Source organism: Ixodes scapularis, unplaced genomic scaffold (genome assembly GCF_016920785.2).
Source record: "Ixodes scapularis isolate PalLabHiFi unplaced genomic scaffold, ASM1692078v2 PGA_scaffold3__209_contigs__length_174095766, whole genome shotgun sequence".
Taxonomy (NCBI): domain Eukaryota; kingdom Metazoa; phylum Arthropoda; class Arachnida; order Ixodida; family Ixodidae; genus Ixodes; species Ixodes scapularis.
In genome coordinates this window covers 142,420,364-142,442,061 of record NW_024609868.1, presented here as the reverse complement: position 1 = coordinate 142,442,061, position 21,698 = coordinate 142,420,364, and the positions used below count along the sequence as shown (strand labels likewise).

Sequence of the window (21,698 nt, the reverse complement as noted above, 5' to 3'; positions counted from 1 at the left end):
AACGAAACCACTCTCATTGGTCGTCGCACGCTTATCAAAAGGATCTCGGGCCAATGGTGTTGGACGACGTTCCGTCGCGCAGTGATCCCGAGGTAGCCGCGTCGGCCGAACCTCTTTGTCATTCGAGCTTCGATCATGGCGGAGTTCTCTACGCTCGAGGACCTGACGCCGTTAGAGGTTGAAGTTCTTCGGCGGGCAGCCGACCTGGGGATGATTTCCTATGACGCCACTCTGACGTGTGATGTGGACGATAGCAGCGCTTCGGAGTCATGTTCGGGTTCCGAGAACGACGAAACGCAGACCTTTTCGGGCGTTCTTCGATTTGCGGTTGGGGCAAGTCGTAACCAAACCAACGTTTGACATCGCGTTACCTCTGGTACGTGATGTCAAACGATGTCGCCACGTCGACTTTCGCCTCGGGAGAACGGGGGGAAGGCTGGTTCAGACATGTGCAACGAGCGCGTACCTACGACTGCGTCCGTTGCAACCGGAACGACCGCACTGCGCCGCGCGTACACACACCTGTAACCACTACAACAAGCGCAGCGGGTCGTCAGCACGGCGACCGCTTCTGTACGCCGCCGTCAGCTGTGTCAGCGGCCCCTCTAAAAAAGGGGACGCACTGCTACTCAATGCCGTAACAGAATATAGACAGACAGTTTTCTAGTCTAAAGCTTTATTATTTTTTCTTGATAGGCTTGCAGGGTACAGCGAATGAAAAAAATAAAATAAAAAGATGCAGCGCCGTCTTGGACGATCACGACTCTAATACACGACATTGCAATAGTACAAATATCGCCACACGCCTTTTCTACGATTATAAAAGACAATGTAATCTTAGCAGCGATATAGCAACGTAGAAATATGATTTCGTGATCAGATAGACGTTGCGAGCGTTCAGGATTGCTAACACTAATCACTTTTCTCCGGTGATGAAAACGCGTGAAAATTCGCATCCTTTATACGGTACGCGCCAGTAATACCTTGAACTTGAGCACACGCATGAAATGCGCCAAATCAGAAATCCGGGCGATGTTCGAGGACACAAATGCTTAGAAAGCACCACGGTAGTCGAAGTAAACAAACACGACGGCACGGGCGTTTCTGCTATCTTGAGAGTGCCGCAACGACATCGCCGCACGAGTAGGTGGATGTTCCCTTCTAGTACGTGCTGGGTTATCATAGCGAAACACGACGAAAATTCACAGTCACGGATAGCGCTTTTACGCGGAACGATGAGCTTTCACCAGGCCGTCCATTCCGACGATCACCACCGACGCCACGTTTGCGGATAGAAGGAGCCGGCCGGCCCGCGACCGGCACCACCGGCCTGCAACGCGCGGAGATACGTGCGCTTCCGCGCATCCCTGGGGAACGGGAAATTCACCCCCCGCGGAGGAAGGCAAGGAGAAAACGTAGTCCCTTGTTTGTGAAACGATTATTGCGCTATCGCGTATTCTAAACTAGAAATATTTTACGTCTTGTGAAATTATCATGCACAACATATTTAAATGAACTGAAAATTGTTTTTTTAGCGAAACTTTAAAAAGACCGCCAAAATTTTCAAACATACGATAATTTCATTGGTCCTCGCAAGTACAAAAAAGAGTCCGCACGTATTTTATTCCTGCGTGATTAATAGGCGTTTCTGCCTTCTAAAACTGAAGATACTCATTCACTGACACTTCCTTAACACCATCGCACCAAAAAGTAGCTTCTCCAAAAACCGCTTGAGTGTCCCTTTAATGCGCCATCGTAATGCAGCCTGACTCCCCCCTCGCCTCTCTGTAAAGCAATGCTTGCTGCGTCCGTTACCTGCAGTTAATTGCTCCCAGTTCCAACCAGGTGACACAAACAAGCCAGGTTACTCGCTGTTGTTTTGTAGCGAAAGGTCTCCACGGTGAAAACTAACTATCCCGTTTAAAATGGCCAAAGTTACATCACATGGAGTCTTTCGAATGCGCTCCCAGCTCGTTCTGCAGGTCGTCATCTTTTTTTCTTCTTTTAGCGCCCGCTTCCTTTGTACATATACGTACGTGCGACAGCCATGGGGTCTAGCTCACACATCGAGTAAAATACGTGTTCAGTCGCGAGTTTGGTTGGGCGAATCCTTCATTGAAAGGCACAGATTGGTTGATCCAAGTTTCAGCCATGTCAGAGGTCTGGAGGGTTCTATTGTTTGGTTGATTTATCTCGAAGTTCGAACCATCGCTTTCTACTAGTTAGAAAATAATAATAAGTTTATTTGCATTAAAAAAAGGTACAGGATACGGGGGCCTGGAGAAAAATATGTCATATTGACAGCTTCTCAAAGCCGAAGGTTCCCAGATTCGCAGCATCAATGAAACATAATAAGCAATATGAGCAAAGATAGTCATGGTAAATCATTGTAATTTAATAGATTGCAGATTACTATAATCGTTTTTTTTTTTATTTTAGACAAGGTTCCGAACTTTAGTTGATCATTGGACATAATAAAGGGAAAGGAACGTAAAAAGACCGAAAAATAAAGTTCCTCAATCGGTAGCGCCAGTTAGTCAACCGATGGAAAGACGATAAAAATTATAAGGAAACAGGATGGAAGGGAGCACCAAAATAAGGAAAAAAAAATATGAAGAAAACGTAAAAAAGAATAATAATATAGAATTTTAGGAAATGGTACAGACGTGGTATGGACGTAATTAGCAGGTGTTTCCTTTTCTTTTTTCTTTTTAGATACCGATGTATGTTTCCTTTTTATACTAAGTAAATAAATAAATAATAATAATAATAATATATTTTGAGTATAAACGTATTCGTTTGCGTCATGTTATTTTTAAGAACTAAAAGGGCCCACTGTATGGTGAAGGAATATCGTACGTAACCCCCTAGACGTACTTTGTTTGCGTGTTTTTTTAACTGGTTATGAACCAGGATTGACTGCTAGCGCTGAGCGTGTTAATACTTCGCTCTCCGTGTTGGAGCGTACTTTGTTCACCTTCGGTCCTTTTCTGCCCGCTGCCCCGCATGCATGCACAGCGCAGATGAGGGCCAAAAAACAGCACCTACCTTTTGACGGGGTGTGGTGCTGCTTATCTGGGTTATCATGCAGCGTGTGCCCAATGTCGTGCGAGGGCATTATTCCACGCCGGACCTCGTGTCGTGCGTGTGTTTCGCGGGATACGTACACCAGAGACTTTACTCATTGACAAGTTAAAGAATTCAGTTACGGAAGTTGAGGTGTTCCGTCCCATAAGCTTCATTCGCCCTCTTAAATCCCCCTCGTCGGGAAAATAAGACGGTATCCCACAGCATGTAAAACCCGTTCCCTGGGCTGCTTTGCGGCGGTTCTAAGCATACTAAGGCCAGGGGCAATTCATTTTTAGAGAGAGAGTGGAACGAGGGTTCATGTATTTCCTCACCCCGAGCAATGCGGGTCTGACCAATGCGAATTCAGCATAGTCGCCTGAGACTTCCTTATACAAGGAGTCGATTATATTGTTGCGGGCTGTACGTCGTCTGGCTTTTTGTGGGAGCGAGCGTGCGGCATGCCGTGACCTGACTTGAAAGGATTGTCCGGTCAAATTTCGTATTCCTCGAGAAAACATCTAGACCTCATTGTCAATGGCTGTAAGAGCATCTTCCACGACAAATCTGAATTTTGTACGCTTGCCTGGACGAGTAATTGTATTTTAAACCGAGAGCGTGCATACGCGGCGTTTTCCTCTTCCACCTTTGGAGCAGGGGAGGTTCTGACCTAAGATAACGCAAAGATGGCGCCGAACTGAAGCGCCCTTCGAATTTTGTCCTCCGTGGGAGCGCTACGACATAGTTTAGCCTCGCTGCTGCGGTAAAGATTTTTCTTTTTTTTTTTTAATTAAAGAGCACTCTCGTTGTGCGGTTGTCACGCTCCACACTTCTCCGCGATATTTAGAGTGGCGAGTAAAATGGAACGCTGTGGTGCGTCGGGAGCACCGTGTTCCCTCGGAGGAGCGAGCCGTGGGATCTGTCAATTGCGAGCCTGGTGTGACGTCACATCGGGCATGGAAGCGCAGCCATTGATTCTTGCCAAGTTTGCCACGGAGCTTGGTATAATTATCCTTCATTGATTACACTAAATTGGGGTGTCGTTTAGTCGAATAAAAATGGTCTATATTAATCATTGGGCTTCCGCCAGGTAACCATCACAACACATTAAAAACTCCCGGTTTTCACCGAGCAATCCCTTTAAGCACATATCCCGTGTCAGAAATGCCAATGGCGCTGACAAAGGCACGTGAGCCTATAGCCTAGCAAAATGATTTTGTCTGTGAGCAACGTGGTCATGTCCACGGCTTGGTCAGCACTTCAGATATTCGACTCACGTGAAAAGCATCGAATCTGACTGGAAGCAAGCCGACCGCCTGAGCGGGAGGTATTCTCGAGTTCCGACGGACACCGACTAGAACTACGCTACGCGAGCTAAGCTCACTCTGATTTCACACGCAAACGCGGGTCTATGTTACTTTGTGTTTTAGGTGACCCTGATCCGTCCAGACAAATTGAGCGCGAAATCATGATCATGGAAAAAGGAGCGCGTACAGGAAACCGGGAGGCACTTTTCGCCCCGCATTCAGCGGTAGCGTGGGATGTTCCCGCGACGCCTCGGAGCAGCGAGAACTCCGCTGGAGCACTGGAAACTGACAAAAAAAAAACGCGTTGATAGGACGAGGAAAAACGAGAGCGCGGCTTCTTTCGTCAGCATGATGCATGTTCTTCATTTCCCGTTTCTCGGCCAGAGGAATCTTCTTTTGGCGAAGGAATGCTTCAATCCTCGGTCGAGGGTCTCCTCCCTCCGGAATAACCACTGCCCCCCAGAGAACTATCAAAAAAGCCGAAGAAAGTCGGCCATTATCGCCGGCAACTTTGCGCCGAGAGACAAAGGACCCCCGAGGAATTTCGGGACGAGCGATGCGGGGCCCCCCAGGGGGCGGGGTGCAGCGGGGTGCGTCCAGTTGACGCGTTCGATCGGCGATGACCTCCCCGCGCATTGTTAGTCATCGGCCGGAGGGATTCCACAACTTTCTTCTGCTCCCAGAGAGACTCGGCCGCGTATCTCATGTTTCCCCGCCGGGGCCCTCTTTTATTAGAAATTCTTGCCGCTCGGACCCCGGGCCGGGGAAAAGGCGAACCGCCTCTTCGCCTTGTTTTGCTCCCGTTTTGTTTTTTGCTCGGCTGCGTGGGCGACCGGGGGCATTCTTTGCTGGCCGCGCGCGTTTTGGGGCCCGGGGCTCGCGCCCCGTGGAGCCCGCGGCGGCCTTCGTTGCCGGGGCGCTGGGGGCATCGCGGGAGATAGGCGCCCATCCGTCAGGGCCGGGGTTCCCCGCTTGCCTGGCCGCGCCAAGGACTGCAGCACACCCTGGCCCCGCTGCAGCCTGCTCTCGGCCGGACTGGAGCCGTTGGGGCGGACGCCGTCCGGCACGCGTCTCGGATGCTGGCGTCGCGAGGGGAGTTTGCGGAGACGTCCTACATGTGCGCCGTGTGCCTCAGTAGCTCCTTTTCTCTTTTTTTTTTCTTCTTGTTTTCTTTTTTTTTTTTTTTTGAGTGTGTGTGTGTGGGGCGAGAGAGAGAGAGAGAGGAAGGCGTGGTTGATGCACGCATTGTCGTGGGTGAGGCGATTTGGAACGCTTTTTGCGCAAACGATAGTTCTCGGTACCCCCAAAAAAAATACTGAAGTTGGGATATATTTTAAATATTTTTATCGGGCCTTGCGTTCTCTCAGAGTACTACTTGTGGAGCACTCCTTGGTTCACTGGGGAAATTCGCTTTTAACACACCGGAACATGATGATTGTTTTTTCATGTTTTACAATTATTCTGTTGTACATACGATACGATACGAACTTTATTTTTCATCAGAAATACAAGTGGTGAATGGGAGGCTGGAGAAAAAGCTGCAGAAATGCAGCTCGACGAGGCTACGTGCCCCCCATTCAGCAGCTACGACGGCATATAATACAGTGGTCAAAAATAGAATATCAAATGAACAAATTGAATATTTGGCTGTTTGACAATTGCACAATATCTATGTTTTTAACAAAATATTCGTTCAGAATAGACGGTAAAACATAACTAACTTTTCTTTTTTTTTTGGTTTTCTATAGTTGGTTTTGCATTTCGGAATTGGCCAGGGCTGGTGATTTCTCGATGAATGGTAATCGCCTTTTTCTTTTATATCAGACAGTTGGAGAATTATATTTGAAGTTGAAGTTGAAGAATTATATTATATCGACAAGCGTTCCATACAGCTATCGGACGATTGTCTACAGGAGGCACGTAATTGGAGCAAGAAGAAACAAAACAGGAACAGACGCAAACTGTACGGTGGAAAATAAGAATAACGTCAACGTGTTCTATGTACGTTTAGACAGCCAAACGTTGCAGTACTTCGTTTGAGCTTCCGTCCGAGCGCAGCCAAAGGCTGAAGGACAGTTCCCAACTTCGAGGAGAGCATTCCTACGCACCACAAAGTAATCCGCAAAAGTAATTTTTTTTTTTAAGTAACTGTTTTGTGCTTGAACATTGCACAATATTCCAGATGTGTACTGCTGAGAATGATCTGCAACTAAAGCAATTAGATATCTGAAGTTTATGTTTTTATTAATATATGTAAATGCACGTGTTTTGATGAAAACACGTACATCCGCTGAAAACACGGCTGCAGCGCTCGGTTTTTCTGTGTGAATTCGTTCCCGTAATGGCCAAATCATGTGCTTCGTTTCTTTTCTCACAGAGTCCCTTCAAAACGTCCTTTTGCTAAAGCACGCTTGCGCGTCAGGAGCGAGAGGTCGTGAAGAATGTATACTTTCAAATTCGGCAGGAGACTCCGGTCGCGTCCTACCGCGGATGCGTTGTAAACAAGAAAAGCGTCCGGGTCATTACAATTCACTGATACGCGGCGAAATCAGGGCACCCCTTCACCTGCCTATCACATTGAACGCCGAGAAGCTAGTGGAAAAGACTGCGTGTCGAGCCCTGGTATATCCAGACAATACAAGGAAACATCAACGGCCGGGTTATCGGGCACCTTGCAATGTGTACTTACATCTCGAAACTATGCCGAAATACCGAACAGGTAGAAAGCTCGGACACAAACGCCAGCGGCCAGCCTACGTATTGACATCCCCTGTTACTAAATTTCGGGACGTAAAAGGGCACTTTTTAAACCGTTGCAGGCGATACAGTTGATACACCCGTAGCAGACGAAATACTCAGCGAGCGCGGGCGGCACGGACGACCAGCGGCGCAGCGGAGTGATACATGCAGGCGAGATCGCGTGACCGATTGCCGGCGTGTGATTGGCTCCGGCCACACGTAGCTTCGGCTGCGCTCGGACGGAAGCTGAAACGAGGTATAAGCCCTACTGGGCGTCGGCTGTCTGCGCTGGTGCAAAATTTAGCCAGTGCTGGAATGCACGATCTTTAAAGCCCGACCTACAGAAAACCTTTTTACGGAAGGTAGGAAAATCCTCTTCGCCAGCGTTTCCATTTCCCCCTCTCCCACTGCTACCTTGACAGAGGGGGGACTCCTTTTGTTGCTGCATTTTTTAGCTGGATAAGCCGGGATAAGCTTCCGGCTTATCTAGCCCCAGCATGCAGCAACAGGCACTGGTCAAGATGGCACTGGAAGAGGGGGAAAAAAAGAGGATAGTGAGGAGGATTTACCTACCTTCCGTAAAATGATTTTGTAGATCGGCCTTTAACGTGCATCACACAGTAGAAATACGCGACCGCACGCCGGTATGATGCTCATTCAGGTGGAAGCAAGCACGATCAAACCCAACATCCATGGATTCTGCAGCGCGAGATGACGTCCGAGCTTCGGGACGCTAAAACACCCCCAACCCCCCGAAAATACTACCAGTATCCGCTAGCGTGACGTCATCATTTAGGAAATGAAATGCAGATTTATTTCCGATAGCTATATAGCGATATAACTCCGAAGCTGTCCTTGCCACCTGGAGAGGGAGAGGCGCGGAAAAAGTGCAAGAGAAACCGAATTGTTCCCGAATTCAGTTAAAAGGACTCTTGGAATTCATATTTTGTAGCCTCCAATCAATACTACGAAGTGCTTCACCGCATTAAGTGGTCTAACTACAACACATTTTTAAGAGTTGCGAGAAATACAAAACCCCATTTTTGCCACACCCAGTTTTCGACAGGTAAGCGGAAGAAAGTTTTCGTGCACGAGATCGTGTCAACGAAGTGCTGACATGGCTGAAAAGCCGAACCCCATAGAGCGAATATGCTGGGAAAAAGAGACGAGTTTCACCCGGCGGGTTTTGCGTTGCTCGTGAAGTGTAAACGGCGGCTGTTGCTCCGCTCGCAAACCGATAGTGTCGCCGGTCGGAGTCTGTCAGTTGTTCGCGGCACATTCGCTTCATGAAGTCGAGCCTTAGCGCAACCAACGAAAGCTCTGTTTACCCCCAAATCGGCTATATTCGCGCGTAAACGCGGCAGAGTAATTTTGTGGACTGTTGGTCCGGCGTATCGCGAGCATGGCCCGGAAGAGGGCTGACGCATCGCCGCGGATTAAAAAGTCGGCGGCGCTCCAGACGCCCGCGTGACGCGGAGAGGGCGTCCCCGCCTTAGGACTACAACGGGCGTCGTAAAAGATCAGGGCCCATAACCGCACCTCCGAAACACGACTATAAATATCCCATAAAACGAGAGGTGCACCAGACGAGAGATTCTGCCAAGAGGCGAGGCCCTAAAACCACGAACGCGGTGGGTCCATTGTAAAACCGTAACCCTGCTTCCGTTTCGCGCCGGCCGAGCGGGTGACGCTCTCAAGGCATCCGGCGGACAGTAAAGGCCCGGAGCTCGTAACGGGGCCCTCTGGCGGGCCTCCTATCGCCGCCCTGCTCCGTCGTTACACGACGCCCGTAAAAGTTCTCGCGACCGCCGCCAGCAGCGGACCGGGCGCTTCCCGGCTCGTAAAGGGCTTGACGACCCGGCCGAGCACTCCGGCTCTGCTTAGCCCCATCGATGGGGGAGCCGAAGGGACGTCGCGGGACCAGGCGCCCCTGGGCGACGAGCACGCACGCTTAGCGCGGCGCAGACCTCCGCGCCGCCGGCGCCTCGCGCATGCCCAGCGCAGAAAGACCCGGCGGCCTGTTTGGGGAAGGCTTGTGGAGGAAGTCAAGAGGCCAATTTCCTCATCTTGATTGGCGAGTTTTCGTGGTCGTCTGGATTACTGGCAGGGAGCGCGTGAATCGCGCCCTTTAACCGGATTCCAGATTTGCTTACCCGATGAGCGAAAGCAAATCTGGGAGCGGGCTAAAGCTAGCACGTGGATCACCGAGGCGTGTTTACCTAAGCTCCCTCCCCTCCCACCCCTTTTCTCCCCCCGTAAACCGGGTAATGCGGCATAAATGAAAACGCGCCACTCAAAATGCCGAAATTGGCCCGTTGACTTACTTCACGAGCTTTCCCGAGTACGCGACCCGGGTTGGCTGGCGTCTGTTCGGAGCGCAGGGCTTGGTGCACTAAATGGAGGCCGTGAAGGCGTGAGTTCCTTGCGTGCTCCGCGAGGTTCGTCCAGGCTCGCGGTCGTATTCTTGTTCCGAGAACCGGCTCGCCGGTTCCCGAGTATGTCCGCGATGTGTAGAAGCATTCTTGAGATGAAACGCAATACTTTAGTAATACCGGAATCTGCTGCCTAGGTGGCAGTGGTTCGAAACTGCTCACGTTTTCGGTGCCATTGTTGGAAGCACCCCATGGAGAAAAAAGTGTGATTGAGGCGCGTTAATTCAGCTGTGTTGGGGAGCTCTGGGTCGTGCAGCTTACGCACACGCACCCAATTCAACCAAAGCTCTGCTCTTTGATACGCGCTCGTGCCGTTCATGTTCGCAACGCGGCGTCTGAATTTAACGACTGTGTTAAAGTCCCCGGTGTGGTGAACTAAACTAAAGAACCCTCCCTCTTGTCGACAAGGTGAGAGCATGTGGGGCGCCTCGAGATATAGATTGCCTTTACTCGGAAACAACTTTTCGATGGGCTTTGTGCGTTCTCGCTCCTGGACGTCGTGCAACCACACCTTTTACTTCTTCCGAATGGCCTCAGAATGTAGCCTCGAATACTGTAGGCGACGGGTGTATGCATTTTGCCATCTCCGTGCTTCGCTCTCGCAACTTCGTGCCAAAGTGGGAAGAAATGAGGCGCTGCAGTTAAATATTCGTGACTGCGTCTAGAGTTTGTGGCACCTGGCGGCCAAAACGGGAAGCTGTGGAAGGAGACCCGAAAAGAGTGAGTCCACCGTGGCGAAGAATTTGCCTTGTGTCCCGCCAAGCGTGCGACGTGACCGGGGCGTTGCACGGGGCTGCACAGCGCAGAGTTCTCGAAGGACGCGAAGGGCAGGCGTGCCAAGGAAAAGGGAAGGGTCCCAAGAATGATAGCGGCCCTAACGGGAATTGTGCGGCGTAGTTGGCGCAGTTGTCGGCGGCGCCGAGGCAAAGAGAAGAAAGCGCGGCAACTCCTTAATGGGTTTGTAATGCAAACTTGGATGTTCTGCCGCACTTTCTTTAATTACGACAAGACACCAGGCGACGCGCCGGGCAATTTGGGACGTTGCCGGGATTTTTGCTGCTCCCTCCCTCCCGGCGACTTCCCCTTAACGAGCAATCCTCGGAGCGCGGGGAGGCGCTGCTAATTTCATGGCTTTCCTGCTTTTGTTCCCGGGCCGGCCCGATATTGGCTTCCGGCGACACGGGACTGGGAGTGCCGCTCCCTCGTCGCCGGAGTTCTGGCCAAACTTCTCGTCGCAGGGTACATGACAGCCGGGGCTCTCGAGGGCAATCAGCATTTCACGATCGCGCCTCTTTTTCTATCTTCCCTTTCTTTGTTCCTTTTTTTCCTCTGGTTGGAGGCTTTGTCGATTGAGAGCCCGGTTTAGGCAACACGATGTTCTCCAGAGCCTTTTTCCTCTGGCACTTGAGAATGCGGTTGGGAGGCGACCCTATTCCGGTTGATGCGAGGCAAACGGCACGGATCTGTCGCGAAAGGGGAACAAAGCGCCTCGAGTCCTCTCTCCCCTCGTAATCGTTTCCGGACCGTGGAGCGAACCTTTTGCGCGGACATCGTTTAGCAAGTCCTGCCACTGCAGCGAGTGCTCTCCCCACAGGTAGCGCTTGCATATAAAACGAATGCTCGCTGTACCCGCCGCCCTTTCCCACTGAGTCTGTGGAGAAGCTCCGAGTCTGGATGGACAGGGTACAAGTTCTCGTGAGAAGCGTTTCGGCTTCCTTCGAGCACAGCTCTTACTCTGTGTCTTCATTTTAAATCAAGAAATCGCGGATGTTGACGTTGGGATTATTTCAAAGCACCAGATGATGTTTAAATTACATGTCGTGCTTTTTTCTCAGTTTTTTTTAGGTAATTAGGAGACGCTAATTTCAGTTCCTAATAGAGAGTTTCAGTAAGTAGTACGCTGCGGAAAGCGGGCCTAACGGGCGCGTATTCAACTCATGCTTCGAAGTGACGGCTCGAGCTCCCACTAGCAAAGCGGAGCTCTAGAATACGGTCAACTAGAAGTATCTATTAAACAGACAATGACGGCGCTTTACAGAATGCGCACAGAGGCTACCTTTGCAGGTTACTCGTGTGTTCTTTTCGTATAAAAATAGTCAAGATTCCAAAATATCTGTGACAATGTAACTGAGCAGACGCGCTGTGAATGGCGACGTGAGCGATCGAAAGCGTCGCTGTGGTCGGCCTGCCACGATTAGCCCAATGCTGACAATGACGTCAGCAAAGGATTTCTCATCGACCGAAATAAGAATAATGTAAGAACTTCAATTTTGACAGTGTTGGCAGTGTTGCTTTGAGAGCGCTATGATTTCAGGCTTCCACCATGCCCATTACAAACACCATCGAACTTGTTGTTCACAAGGTGATGACGTCACGTAAGATAACTGAACGAGGGCGCCACCGAAACATCTCGCCGCTAATAACAACTTAAATCAATCTTCTTTAACTTTTTTTTTCAACAGATTTATTGCTAACCTGATCGCTGTGCAATGGCTTACGTATTCAGCGTGGCTGGAAATGTGTAGAAACCTGTCGAACTAAAAAAACTGTGCAAGTGCAGATAGTGATGCAGACAATAGACCCTTCCCTAATGTCAGTCCACCCACCCTGTGCGGAGCCAAACCCGACGCTCGAATGGCGGCGCTGCACAGCTTCTCCACACCAGAAAAGGCGAACGTCTTGGAAAGCATAGAGCAGAAAGGGAAACATATGTGGATCCTTTTACGTCACCTTCGATTCGCGAAAGCTTTTGAAAAGGGTCTATTCGGTGGGGACCATAGGCATTGGGCGATCGTTTACCAAATAATGCGAAACACACAACAAATTACACAAATGCGGGGCATACCCCAAAGCGCGGAGGACGAGGACAGCGAAATGTTGGATCGATGCCATTACGCTCGCGTCACGTGATTGCAAGGTTACGAACAGGCAAACAGCGCCAAAAGTACGGAGGACAAAGAACGACGAACACAGCGCTCGGTCTGTGTGTTCCTCGTTCTTTGTCCTTAATACTTTCGGCGCCGTGTCCCCCTTCGTAACTATGCATGACCAACTCGGCGAATTTTCAACGGTGATTGCAAGGTGGCAACGCCGATGCGACGGCGTGTGAATATAGCTTATAATCGGTTGCCACAGAAAGGTGGGACTCTGTGGAGTGTATATGCGGCGAATAAGAAACGAACTCCTGCCGGCAACCTTCTCTCTGCTCGCGGCATTAGAACATATGGCAAACCTGCCGCCCGCAAAGCGAATATGCCGCCTGGCGAAGTTGATTCCTTGTTCGCCGCATTCTACCGCCATTGACTTCGGATTTTAGAGCCGCAGCAGAGACTCTATCCACATACACACACAGAAACTAAGAAACGGCGCTCCGCATATTGCGTTGTGCGCTATTATGCGTAGGCATTCAGGTGGAGCTTTCTGGTGCGCCCTTGTCATAAAAACAAAAAGGAAGCTCTGACGAATGGTCTCCTTCCTTGGTGTCGGACGAAAAGCGCGCTCGCTCCGCGTGTGACGCCATTTTTATCCGGCATTTCGGGAGTGAAGCCTTTCCTTTGTTTCCCATGTTTGGTCAAACTCTAGACAATGTGAGGGAAAACGTGCCGTCACTCCGGACGTAGCCCCCTGTCGAGCAGCTCCAGCGTGATGCAGTCGTCGCGTGTACCTGACAGAGGTAATCACCTCGCGCCGAGGACCGCGCATGCAAAGGGAGCTTTTGGTCGCGATACGTCGGTCCCGCATCGGGTAAGCTGCGTCCCCATTAGGGAAGCCGAGGGACGGTGCGTGGCCCCGGGGCTCGGAGAAGGCCCCACCTCGTCGGGCTGACCTTGGGCGGCGAGCGAAGCCCGGTGCCGGGGGGCCATCGCTCGCCGAGCTTCCTGACCGAGTCCCCTATTTTGTGCCTACCGGAAGCGTGGCGCGCCCGGGGTGCGCTGCCGGTCGGGACTTCCGGCAGCGCGCTCCTTATCGCAGGGCGGGCCCGAGCCCGAACCGAGTGCTGCCCCGCGGCCGCTCCCAGGGGTCCTTATCTCGGGGTCCACCACGCCGTCGGGGCACAAAAGCCGGGCGCCAAAGTGCCATCTGGCCGCTTGATAACTGCGCCTAACGGCGGCACCCGGCCCCCGATACAAGGGCGCCCTCCGCTCGGCGTCTCCGGCACGCGCGGACGGCCGCACGATTTATGGAGTCCGGTATCGAGGAAGGCCGGCTCCTTTGGCGAGCTCGGTCGAGCTCTCTCGGCCATCCGCCTCACGGGCCGCCGCGACGCCGCTATCGGCAGTCGAGGGCTCGCACGTTCGCCGGGTGGCCCTCGACTGGAGAGCAGGCTTCCATTCCGCTGGATCTGCAGCCGCGAGACCCTCGTGTCCGGCTCAGTCGTCGGGGTGCCTCGTGGAGATGTCCACGACGCCTGCAGCTTATGCCCGCGATCCGAATCGATCGATGCAAACGCGCGCTTACTCCGTCCGGCTTAATACTCGTTTCACGGAGAGCATTTACTAGCGACCGGTTTATTTGAATTACTCCGAATGTTGTAGTATGACGAGTTGATTGTAAAGCTTCCGTTTTCTCCTACATTGCTCTCCGCTGTCTCGGAAAATGAAGGCGTGACTCGGGTTATTTTTATTTTCCCTCTTCCGTTTAACTCGACACCTATCCTTTAAACGGTGGCTTCGAGAAGATTCAAGCTGGTGCAGAGGCTAGGCGTGTCAGTTCACGATCTGTTCTCGGGAGCTCGAAATTTGTTTTTGTTCTGACGGATTCTAAGGGCGGCGTTAAGTCACGAGTCGCGCAGACTCCACGTTAGCGAATATGCGGCGTACAACCGACAAACTTCGCCCAGTTGCGCGTTCGCTTTGCGTTCGACGGTGACGGCTTTTTTTGTGCCCAGCAGAAGGAGCGCTGCCGGGCGAAATTCGTCGCTTTGTTCGCAGCATATGAGCTGCATGGAGTCGAGCCTCCAGGCGGCGCACTTTGAAGGTCCTCGCTAGTCCGCCAGCCGGTTCGTTGTTGGACCTCGTTGCGCCGCTTGTCGTGGGATTTCTCTCTGACAACATTCCCGGAAAATTTTAGACTTCTTTGCCAAATTTCAGAGCAGGTTCCTCCGCTAGTTGTGTATTTAGTTTTGACCTCGAGTTCACTTTCTGTCGTCAAACTGTCTCAATTTGCAGTTTTTTTTTTTTTGTTTTTGTTTTTTCTTTGAGTGCGGGGCATTTGGGAATATGTAATTAGTGAAAATAGAGTAAAAACGCAGGCGAGCTGGGGCGCATTCAAAATGAGAAACCTAGAGATAAGAAACAGAGAGGTGCATTCCTTGTCCTCTCTGTTCCTTGTCGTTTGGGGTAGGAATATGTTTATTCCGTAAAAATAGAAAAAAACAAAAACAAAAAAAAAACGCATTCTTTGGTTTGAGTGAAGTATTTTAATCATTTTACAGTAAAACTGATTCTGAGCAGGACACATCTGGAAAATTGTGCATGTTTGCACAGACACACACAAAAGGATATTTCTAGCATTTGACTTTTGAGAATGACTTTGTGAGGAGTACGAACGTTCTTTTCAAAGACCTTAACCTTCCCCCAGCCCTTCGCTCCACCCGGAGCTAAGCTGAGACAAAGTACACCTTTAAACATTCTCCCGAATCTGGTGTTAGACTGCCGCAACGGCTTCAGGCTGCTGTGTTTTGTGTAAGCTGCTATACACCTCTTTTACATTTTTCACAATGCTCCACTTATATCATGCACGCCATTAAATAGACACACAAAGCCAGTATTATGCGCTCCGGTGTGTGCTTCTTTCGAAACCGAAACACAGTAAATATGTGTTCGTATTCGGTTTAACGGTTTTGCGTGTATACAATCGGAAAAATACTCGAGCACTATTGACGCATTCCCCAGCCACTACATATAGACTGGAGCGTACGACCGGATTTTTACAAGAGTAATTTCGTAATGTTTGAAGAAAGACTACGAGCGCAGAAGCAAACAACAGGCTTGGGTAGTAATTCAAATATTGTAACTTATTACCTCTTAAAGTGATTTATATTGTAACTCATTACTTTCGACTAAATGTGGTTGTAACCTTAATTTAAATACCTTGGCCATCAGTCACTTGGTGGTTGGTCTCACGGCTGCAACTACTTTCGCAAATAATTTTTAATGCTGGTACACTGCACTGCCACACTTCACCCCCCCCCCCCCCCCCCCCCGCCAGCGTGTGAGGACTGGCTTTCCCGTACTTTCAAGTTTTGTACGAGTCCTCGTGATAAGTTAACACTCTAACAATTTTAGGAGCGTAGCAGGTAATAACACTAGCGACCTCTGTAAAACCGCATGTTCTCCCTTATAAGGGCAAATAATAAATTTGGTCAAACCAAGGCACAAGACGCAACTACTGTAGAACGATGACTAATGTTTCCTGAAGGCCGAAACTGCAGGGCAAGAAAGGGACACGCGCATTTTTGTGGGAAAAGCGCTGTTAACCTAATGCTTCTCAACGAGGGTAGACTAATTCAAATACTTTTTCGGAAGTAATTTGGCAACTATGGCTGTCAACCTGATTGGTAGTGCGTGTGCTTTCTTATTTGTGCATATATAATAGGTGCTTTGTTCTTTGTCTAGTCCGCGATAAACGCAGCGTATACAACGCATAAGCGCGAGACACATGCGCGAAAAATCCATCCGATCCGACGTCCGATTTGGCAGTACGACTGCCTGATCCGAAAAATTTGGTCGCTTCAGACGCCGGATCGGCGGTCCGACGTGCCTCCAACTCGCCAGATAGTTTCCCACGGCGGACGGATTGTCGGATGCGTCCAGCCAATGACAGCACAGCTAGCGCGAACGTCATGATGACGTACTGGGTCTGGCGGGACGAACAAGAAAACAGGACGGGCGCCGGGAAGCCGGACGCGTGGATCTCGCTGACCCATTCGAGAAAGATGGCTTCGGCAAAGAATGCACGCTCTAACGAGAACGAGCTTCTAACGTCGCTCGTGTGAGCTAAACCGTCAATCTGGGACCAGAGATCTGTGAACGCGGACCTTCGCTGGAGTGCTTGGATCTCCTGGGCGGAGCCGAACGGATCGTCGTGTCGCATGCAAGGTCGGAAGCGTGTGTCTCAAACTGTTGCGTGCGGCGATTCGGAGCGGCGTTCGGACTGTCGGATCGGACGTCGGATCGGACGATTCTGCCGTCCATGTGTCTCGCGCTTTAGAGATCAACGCGTCCGGCATTGCTCGACTTGCGTTGTCACGTGATTTGACCCGTCGGAATATGGTGGTCTATTGGGGGAAGATGGGATAACCGCGAGAGTGGTCTCGCGATTTACTCTGCGGGGGGTATTGTTCGTAGGTCGACCACAGCTCTCCTGAGCGGGCAAGAATGAAAAGAGTGGAGTAGCTCGCAATACTTTGGGGCGCTCCCTCCAGATGATAACCGCTCTGTAGACTCAATCGCGGGACCACTCTAGCCCGTCGGGCAAAGGAAGCAATCGTCACGTCTTCGCTTTTAGCCTACCGCAGCAGCTCGGATCAATTCGAGTGAAGGCTGGTTTACATATTTGCATCGACCGCGTTGCGCTGCGTTGCGCAAGCAGTCTTAAGGGCGATCCACACACTTGCGTCGAGTCCGACTGAGTGCGACTGCAACGGCATGCGACGCTGGGGTTGCTATGGAAACAGCTGCGTTGGCTTCAACAAAACCGGTTTTTATTCCGTTTTGTTGGCGCCGACGCAGCTGTTTCTATAGCAACCCGTGCGTCGCGAGCCGTTGCAGTCGCTCTCAGTCGGGCTCACGCAAGTGTGTGGATCACCCTTTAAAGAGACACACCTCGTTGCAGTCGCACTGGAACGCAACTGTGTGAACGAAGGTTTTTGTGTGTGTGCTGTAGGTCGTAAGGATGGCCGGCTCAGGTTTTTGTCTCTTTCTGGTTTGCAGCTTCCCCACGGCATGCATGCCATGGCCTACAGTCCGCCGCAGAGTTCGGAAAGCTCAACCCCGCTCAGTCCGCTGTGAGGCAGCGCAGCCCCGTCTCATCGTCTCTTGGGTGGTTGCCGCTCGGCGAAACAAGCAGGAACTGTGTCGCTCTCGTGTCCACTTCTCCGAAACCGTGGTGCTGGATGGAACCCACTGCTGCCGCGCCGGCAAGCCCCGCCGAGACCGTCCGACGCACCGGTCGTCCCGTGCGCCGTCTGGGGACGGCCGCGGAGGCCGGAGCGCCTGCAATAGTCCCCAGAAAGGGAACCGTTTTAAGTGTGTCGCATTACGCCATAATCGCCCAGCGGACCGGCAGTGTTCTTTCTCCTCCGGACGGTTGTGCGGGAGCCTCCGACGAAGTGCACCCCTCCTTCCCTCTTTTATTTCCTTCATCCAATCACCGATCGTTCATCGTCAACTAAACATGATGCGGAGAGGAGGATCATTCACGTTTTTTCGAGGATTGGCAACTTGTTTTCTTTCTGCGTCCCCGGACACTCGACATTGTGGGACACTGTTAATAAATATTATGTGTGCTGAATATGTACCATGATCATTGTTGCGAGATACATTTGCTGCCAATAAATGCGATGGAGAGTACAAGGTTTATGCGCTGTCTGCTCCCATTCATTTTGGTCGCACCGACTTGTTGGCGAGGGGCTGCGACCCTCGTGAGCCAATCAGAGCGACGGAGCGATGCACGTTACAACTCATCGCAGGATGGTAGTTTGTCACGTGCCTCGCTCTGACTACCACTTCGTTCTTGGTGTTCGCAGAAAAAAAAGGGATAGCAGAGGTGGACTTGGCATTTTGGGGAGGCACTCAGTTGGTCGAACGACGTTTTTGCGAACGCCGACTTTTCGTCGAAAGACAGTGCCGCGAAGCGGCGTTTACGGGTGGGGCAGGTGGGTTAACATGTTTGCAATGAGCCGGCGCAAAAGCGGCGTGAACGCAGGGGGCCGGGTGGGTTAACACGCGTCCCAGTCATTCGCAAAAACGTCGATTCGCTCAAATGGCCGCTGTTCGCAAAAACGTCGTTTTCTCACGTGATATGGACCTGGCATTCTTCCGCCCAAGCCGAAAGCCTATTCTATAACGATACTGCACATTGCTATGGGAATCGCAAAAATAACGCTCACTTTGTACGGTGTTACAACGGTATATCGAGCCTTCAAACGACAATAAGAGGACAATTTGAGAGTCGATAGGGGACAGCGGAAGGAGTCTGCATCGATGCTCCATCGTCCTAAGCGCAGATAATGGTTCACGCGCTTCAAGGAGCGCTTCCTTACAGACTCGCAGAGTAAAGTATCGCGTAAATATATAACTGAGTAAGGAAAGGCGCCTAGAAGCAAGTGCCAGAGAAACCGTTGCCATGGGGCCGACTTTCTAGATAGAGAATATTGTCTAAATCTGCGAAATAGCGTTGCCAATGCAATCGCACGACCGGAGTGACACTTGAAGTCGGGTCTCAAGCCCTCCGCGCCCCAGGGCGGGCTTTCCTTCAGAGTCTTAGCTAAGGTGCTGTTTCTAGCAAGCCGGCTCAGGTGTAGGCGAAGAAGTAGACCACACGTTGTTTACTTAAACATGCAGTGGCATAACAATATATTGGAAAGGGGGGGGGGGGGGGGTAGATATAAAGATGATCGAAGACAAGTGGACCCAGTGGTTTCGAAATTTATCTCAAAGACAGGAGCAATCTTCTTTGAAATCGGGACTTCGTGTTGGATTAATGAAATAGAACTTGGGGCAGCAGGAAAGGTCGGGAATCAGTGCATTTTCTAGATGAACGAATACGAATCATTGGCAAAAGACGAGGCAAGAATGTATAGCATATTTATGATGAAATGTAGTCGTAGCGGCTGAACGAACACTTTTAAGTTTTGTATATCTGCGGACAGAGGCTAACAAGAAACAGTAAAACCGGAAGCTGGCATAATGCATATAAGGTACATTATTGAACTAGAAGAATGACATGAGATAATTATGTCGGGAGGCGTTGAAGACTGATGCGCATATCTGAACGAAGAACATCCTACTGTAAATTTGTGGGACACGATTTGGTTTTTTTAGGACGGTTAGAAGGTCGCTGGGGGGGGGGGGGGGGGGGGGGGGGGGGGGGAGGGCTGATAACCGCGGGAATGTGCAGTTTCGCTATGCTGTAGAGGGCGCACTGTTGTCACATAGAAGGTATAGTAAGCTAGAGATAATGAGAATAGATCAGAAATCAAAAATCTTAGATGGAGGTCATTAAAGTAAGCAGTGCTTTACTAAAACGCAAATGCAAGAACAGAACAAAATCCGTCAGATTATACTTTTTACACCGAACAACAGTTGAACGTAGCTCTCAAACAAACAAATAGAGGAGGTAATGTCTGGGGCAGGTGCGTTCAGTGAACCTGTAGGCTTACTTCGTCTAATTGAGTTAGAACGGACAAAAGTAGGAATTGAACGAAAGGAGGATCGACGACGGAAACAAAGAGCTGTCTGTATGGTGAAGTGCGGAAGGCAACCGAGAAAGGCCCGGAGGCTTGCTGAAAACACAAGTATTCGAAACGAAAAAGGGGAATCAGAAAGAGATGCAAATAGGAAATGACATTTTAGAGTATAAAACAAGTGTCCGGGTGTATCAACAATACAATTAAGAGAGTGTGCAGAATGTATGTCTGAAGTAAATAAGAAGGCTAGACATACACCAAAGAAACTTTGAAAACGCCTCAATTCGCCTAGTCAATATTAACACAAAGTTAGAGCAGCGTTTTATCATCATATCTAATGGTAATCAGGTCGAAGAGAATGAGGCAATGAAGCTCATAGAAAAATGACGGATGGAAAAAGAGATTTACTGAAGAAATACTACTCTAAAATGAGAGCATTTCCAAAGTGCCTAAATGGGGCACATATACTTAACAAGAAAGGTTTTCCAGCAAGTAAATTTAGCTTAATATTTACGCCGAGGGATGCACGTAGGTGGAGGTCACAAGCAGAGTACGTACAGAAGCCTAAGGCCTCCCTGTTGCGACGTCCGGTGCATTTAGTCTGCCACCTAATACCGCCTGCTAGTCGTGCGAGCAGACGCGCGACAGCGTCCGGCATGGTGTGCTATTCCACCGCCGTCTGCTACGCCCGCAAAACCAGACCATGAAAGTTGCGCTCTGGTGTTCCGTCATGCACGAGCCAAGGTACAGTACAAGCGTGTGTCTGTCGATGTGCGCTAAAAAGCGACGAAAATAACTAATAAAAAGAAAATCATCGAAATCAATGCACAATCCTTTCAACTTTTCTGATCTTGCTGTCTTCTTACATAGTGTCAGCGAGCAAAGTGGGTGAGCGTCATGACGGTACAACAGAAACGCGATCTAAAAATATTCGCGCTGGCAGGTCAGGTGTGCTGTAATTTCAAGGGCAAAAGCGGACGTTTTCTTTCACTCTCCGCAAAAATTGATTGCGATGCTCTGGGATCGCATTGCTGGCGTTGTCAACAATGCAATCGCAAGGATTCCGTCACCAACCTTCGCGGTTCCCACTGTGACGATATTGAAGTATACTTGTACATGGTACAGGAGCACTGCGTGAACATTCGATTTGGGCTAGTTTCAATCAACTGGGAGTTTTGGTGAGCCGTTTCTAGAGCACAAGGTTTCGAAATCGTGAATGGTGCGCCTGCACCGTTCCCTGAAAACGTATGCCAAGTTAAAGTGCTTTAGTGAATCCTAAAATTACCGCAATCATGTAAACGAGGATAATGAATGCGTTTGCCCGGCAGCGCCATCTGGAACGTGCAAATCCGTGGCCTGTGTTCCACGGCGCACCACTGATGTAAACAAGACTGCCGAGATAGCATTTACCAGCCGGAATTTCAAGACCTTGGAAGCTCGAATAAAAAAAGTGAAAGCCGTTTACAACTCCCTGTAACGCCGAATTAGAGCGCAGCTCTTGAGGAGGAGGAGGGAAGGGTACTGGGAGGGGTGAAGCGACCTGGGGGGGGTCACGTGACCTTGGGGGGTCGTGTCCTTGAGGGGTCACGTGACGATGCCGATGATGTCATTAGTGACGTCACTGATGACGTCATCAGTGACGATGATGATGCGGACTCCGATGACGTCATCAGCGATGATGACGATGTGGATGTTGGTGACGTCATCAGTGACGTCACTGATGACGTCATCCGTGATGATGAC

At 50.4% G+C, this 21,698-nt stretch overlaps 1 protein-coding gene across 2 annotated transcripts in view; it reads left to right on the top strand.

Annotated features, from left to right (window-relative positions):
- LOC8042092 (homeobox protein extradenticle) overlaps window positions 1–18,124 on the top strand; it is a 409,053-nt gene extending 390,929 nt beyond the window's left edge. The window contains exon 9 of one of the 2 annotated variants that reach the window (XR_005718027.3): window positions 17,479–17,561. Coding sequence is in view for 1 of the 2 variants with exons in the window: in XM_040222299.2 (XP_040078233.1) it covers window positions 17,479–17,556 (78 nt within the window). In the remaining variant the exon portion in view is untranslated. Of the gene's footprint in view, window positions 1–17,478 lie in introns of both variants that reach the window. The other variant, XM_040222299.2, reaches the window with a different exon arrangement.
- The last annotated feature ends 3,574 nt before the right edge of the window (window positions 18,125–21,698 follow it).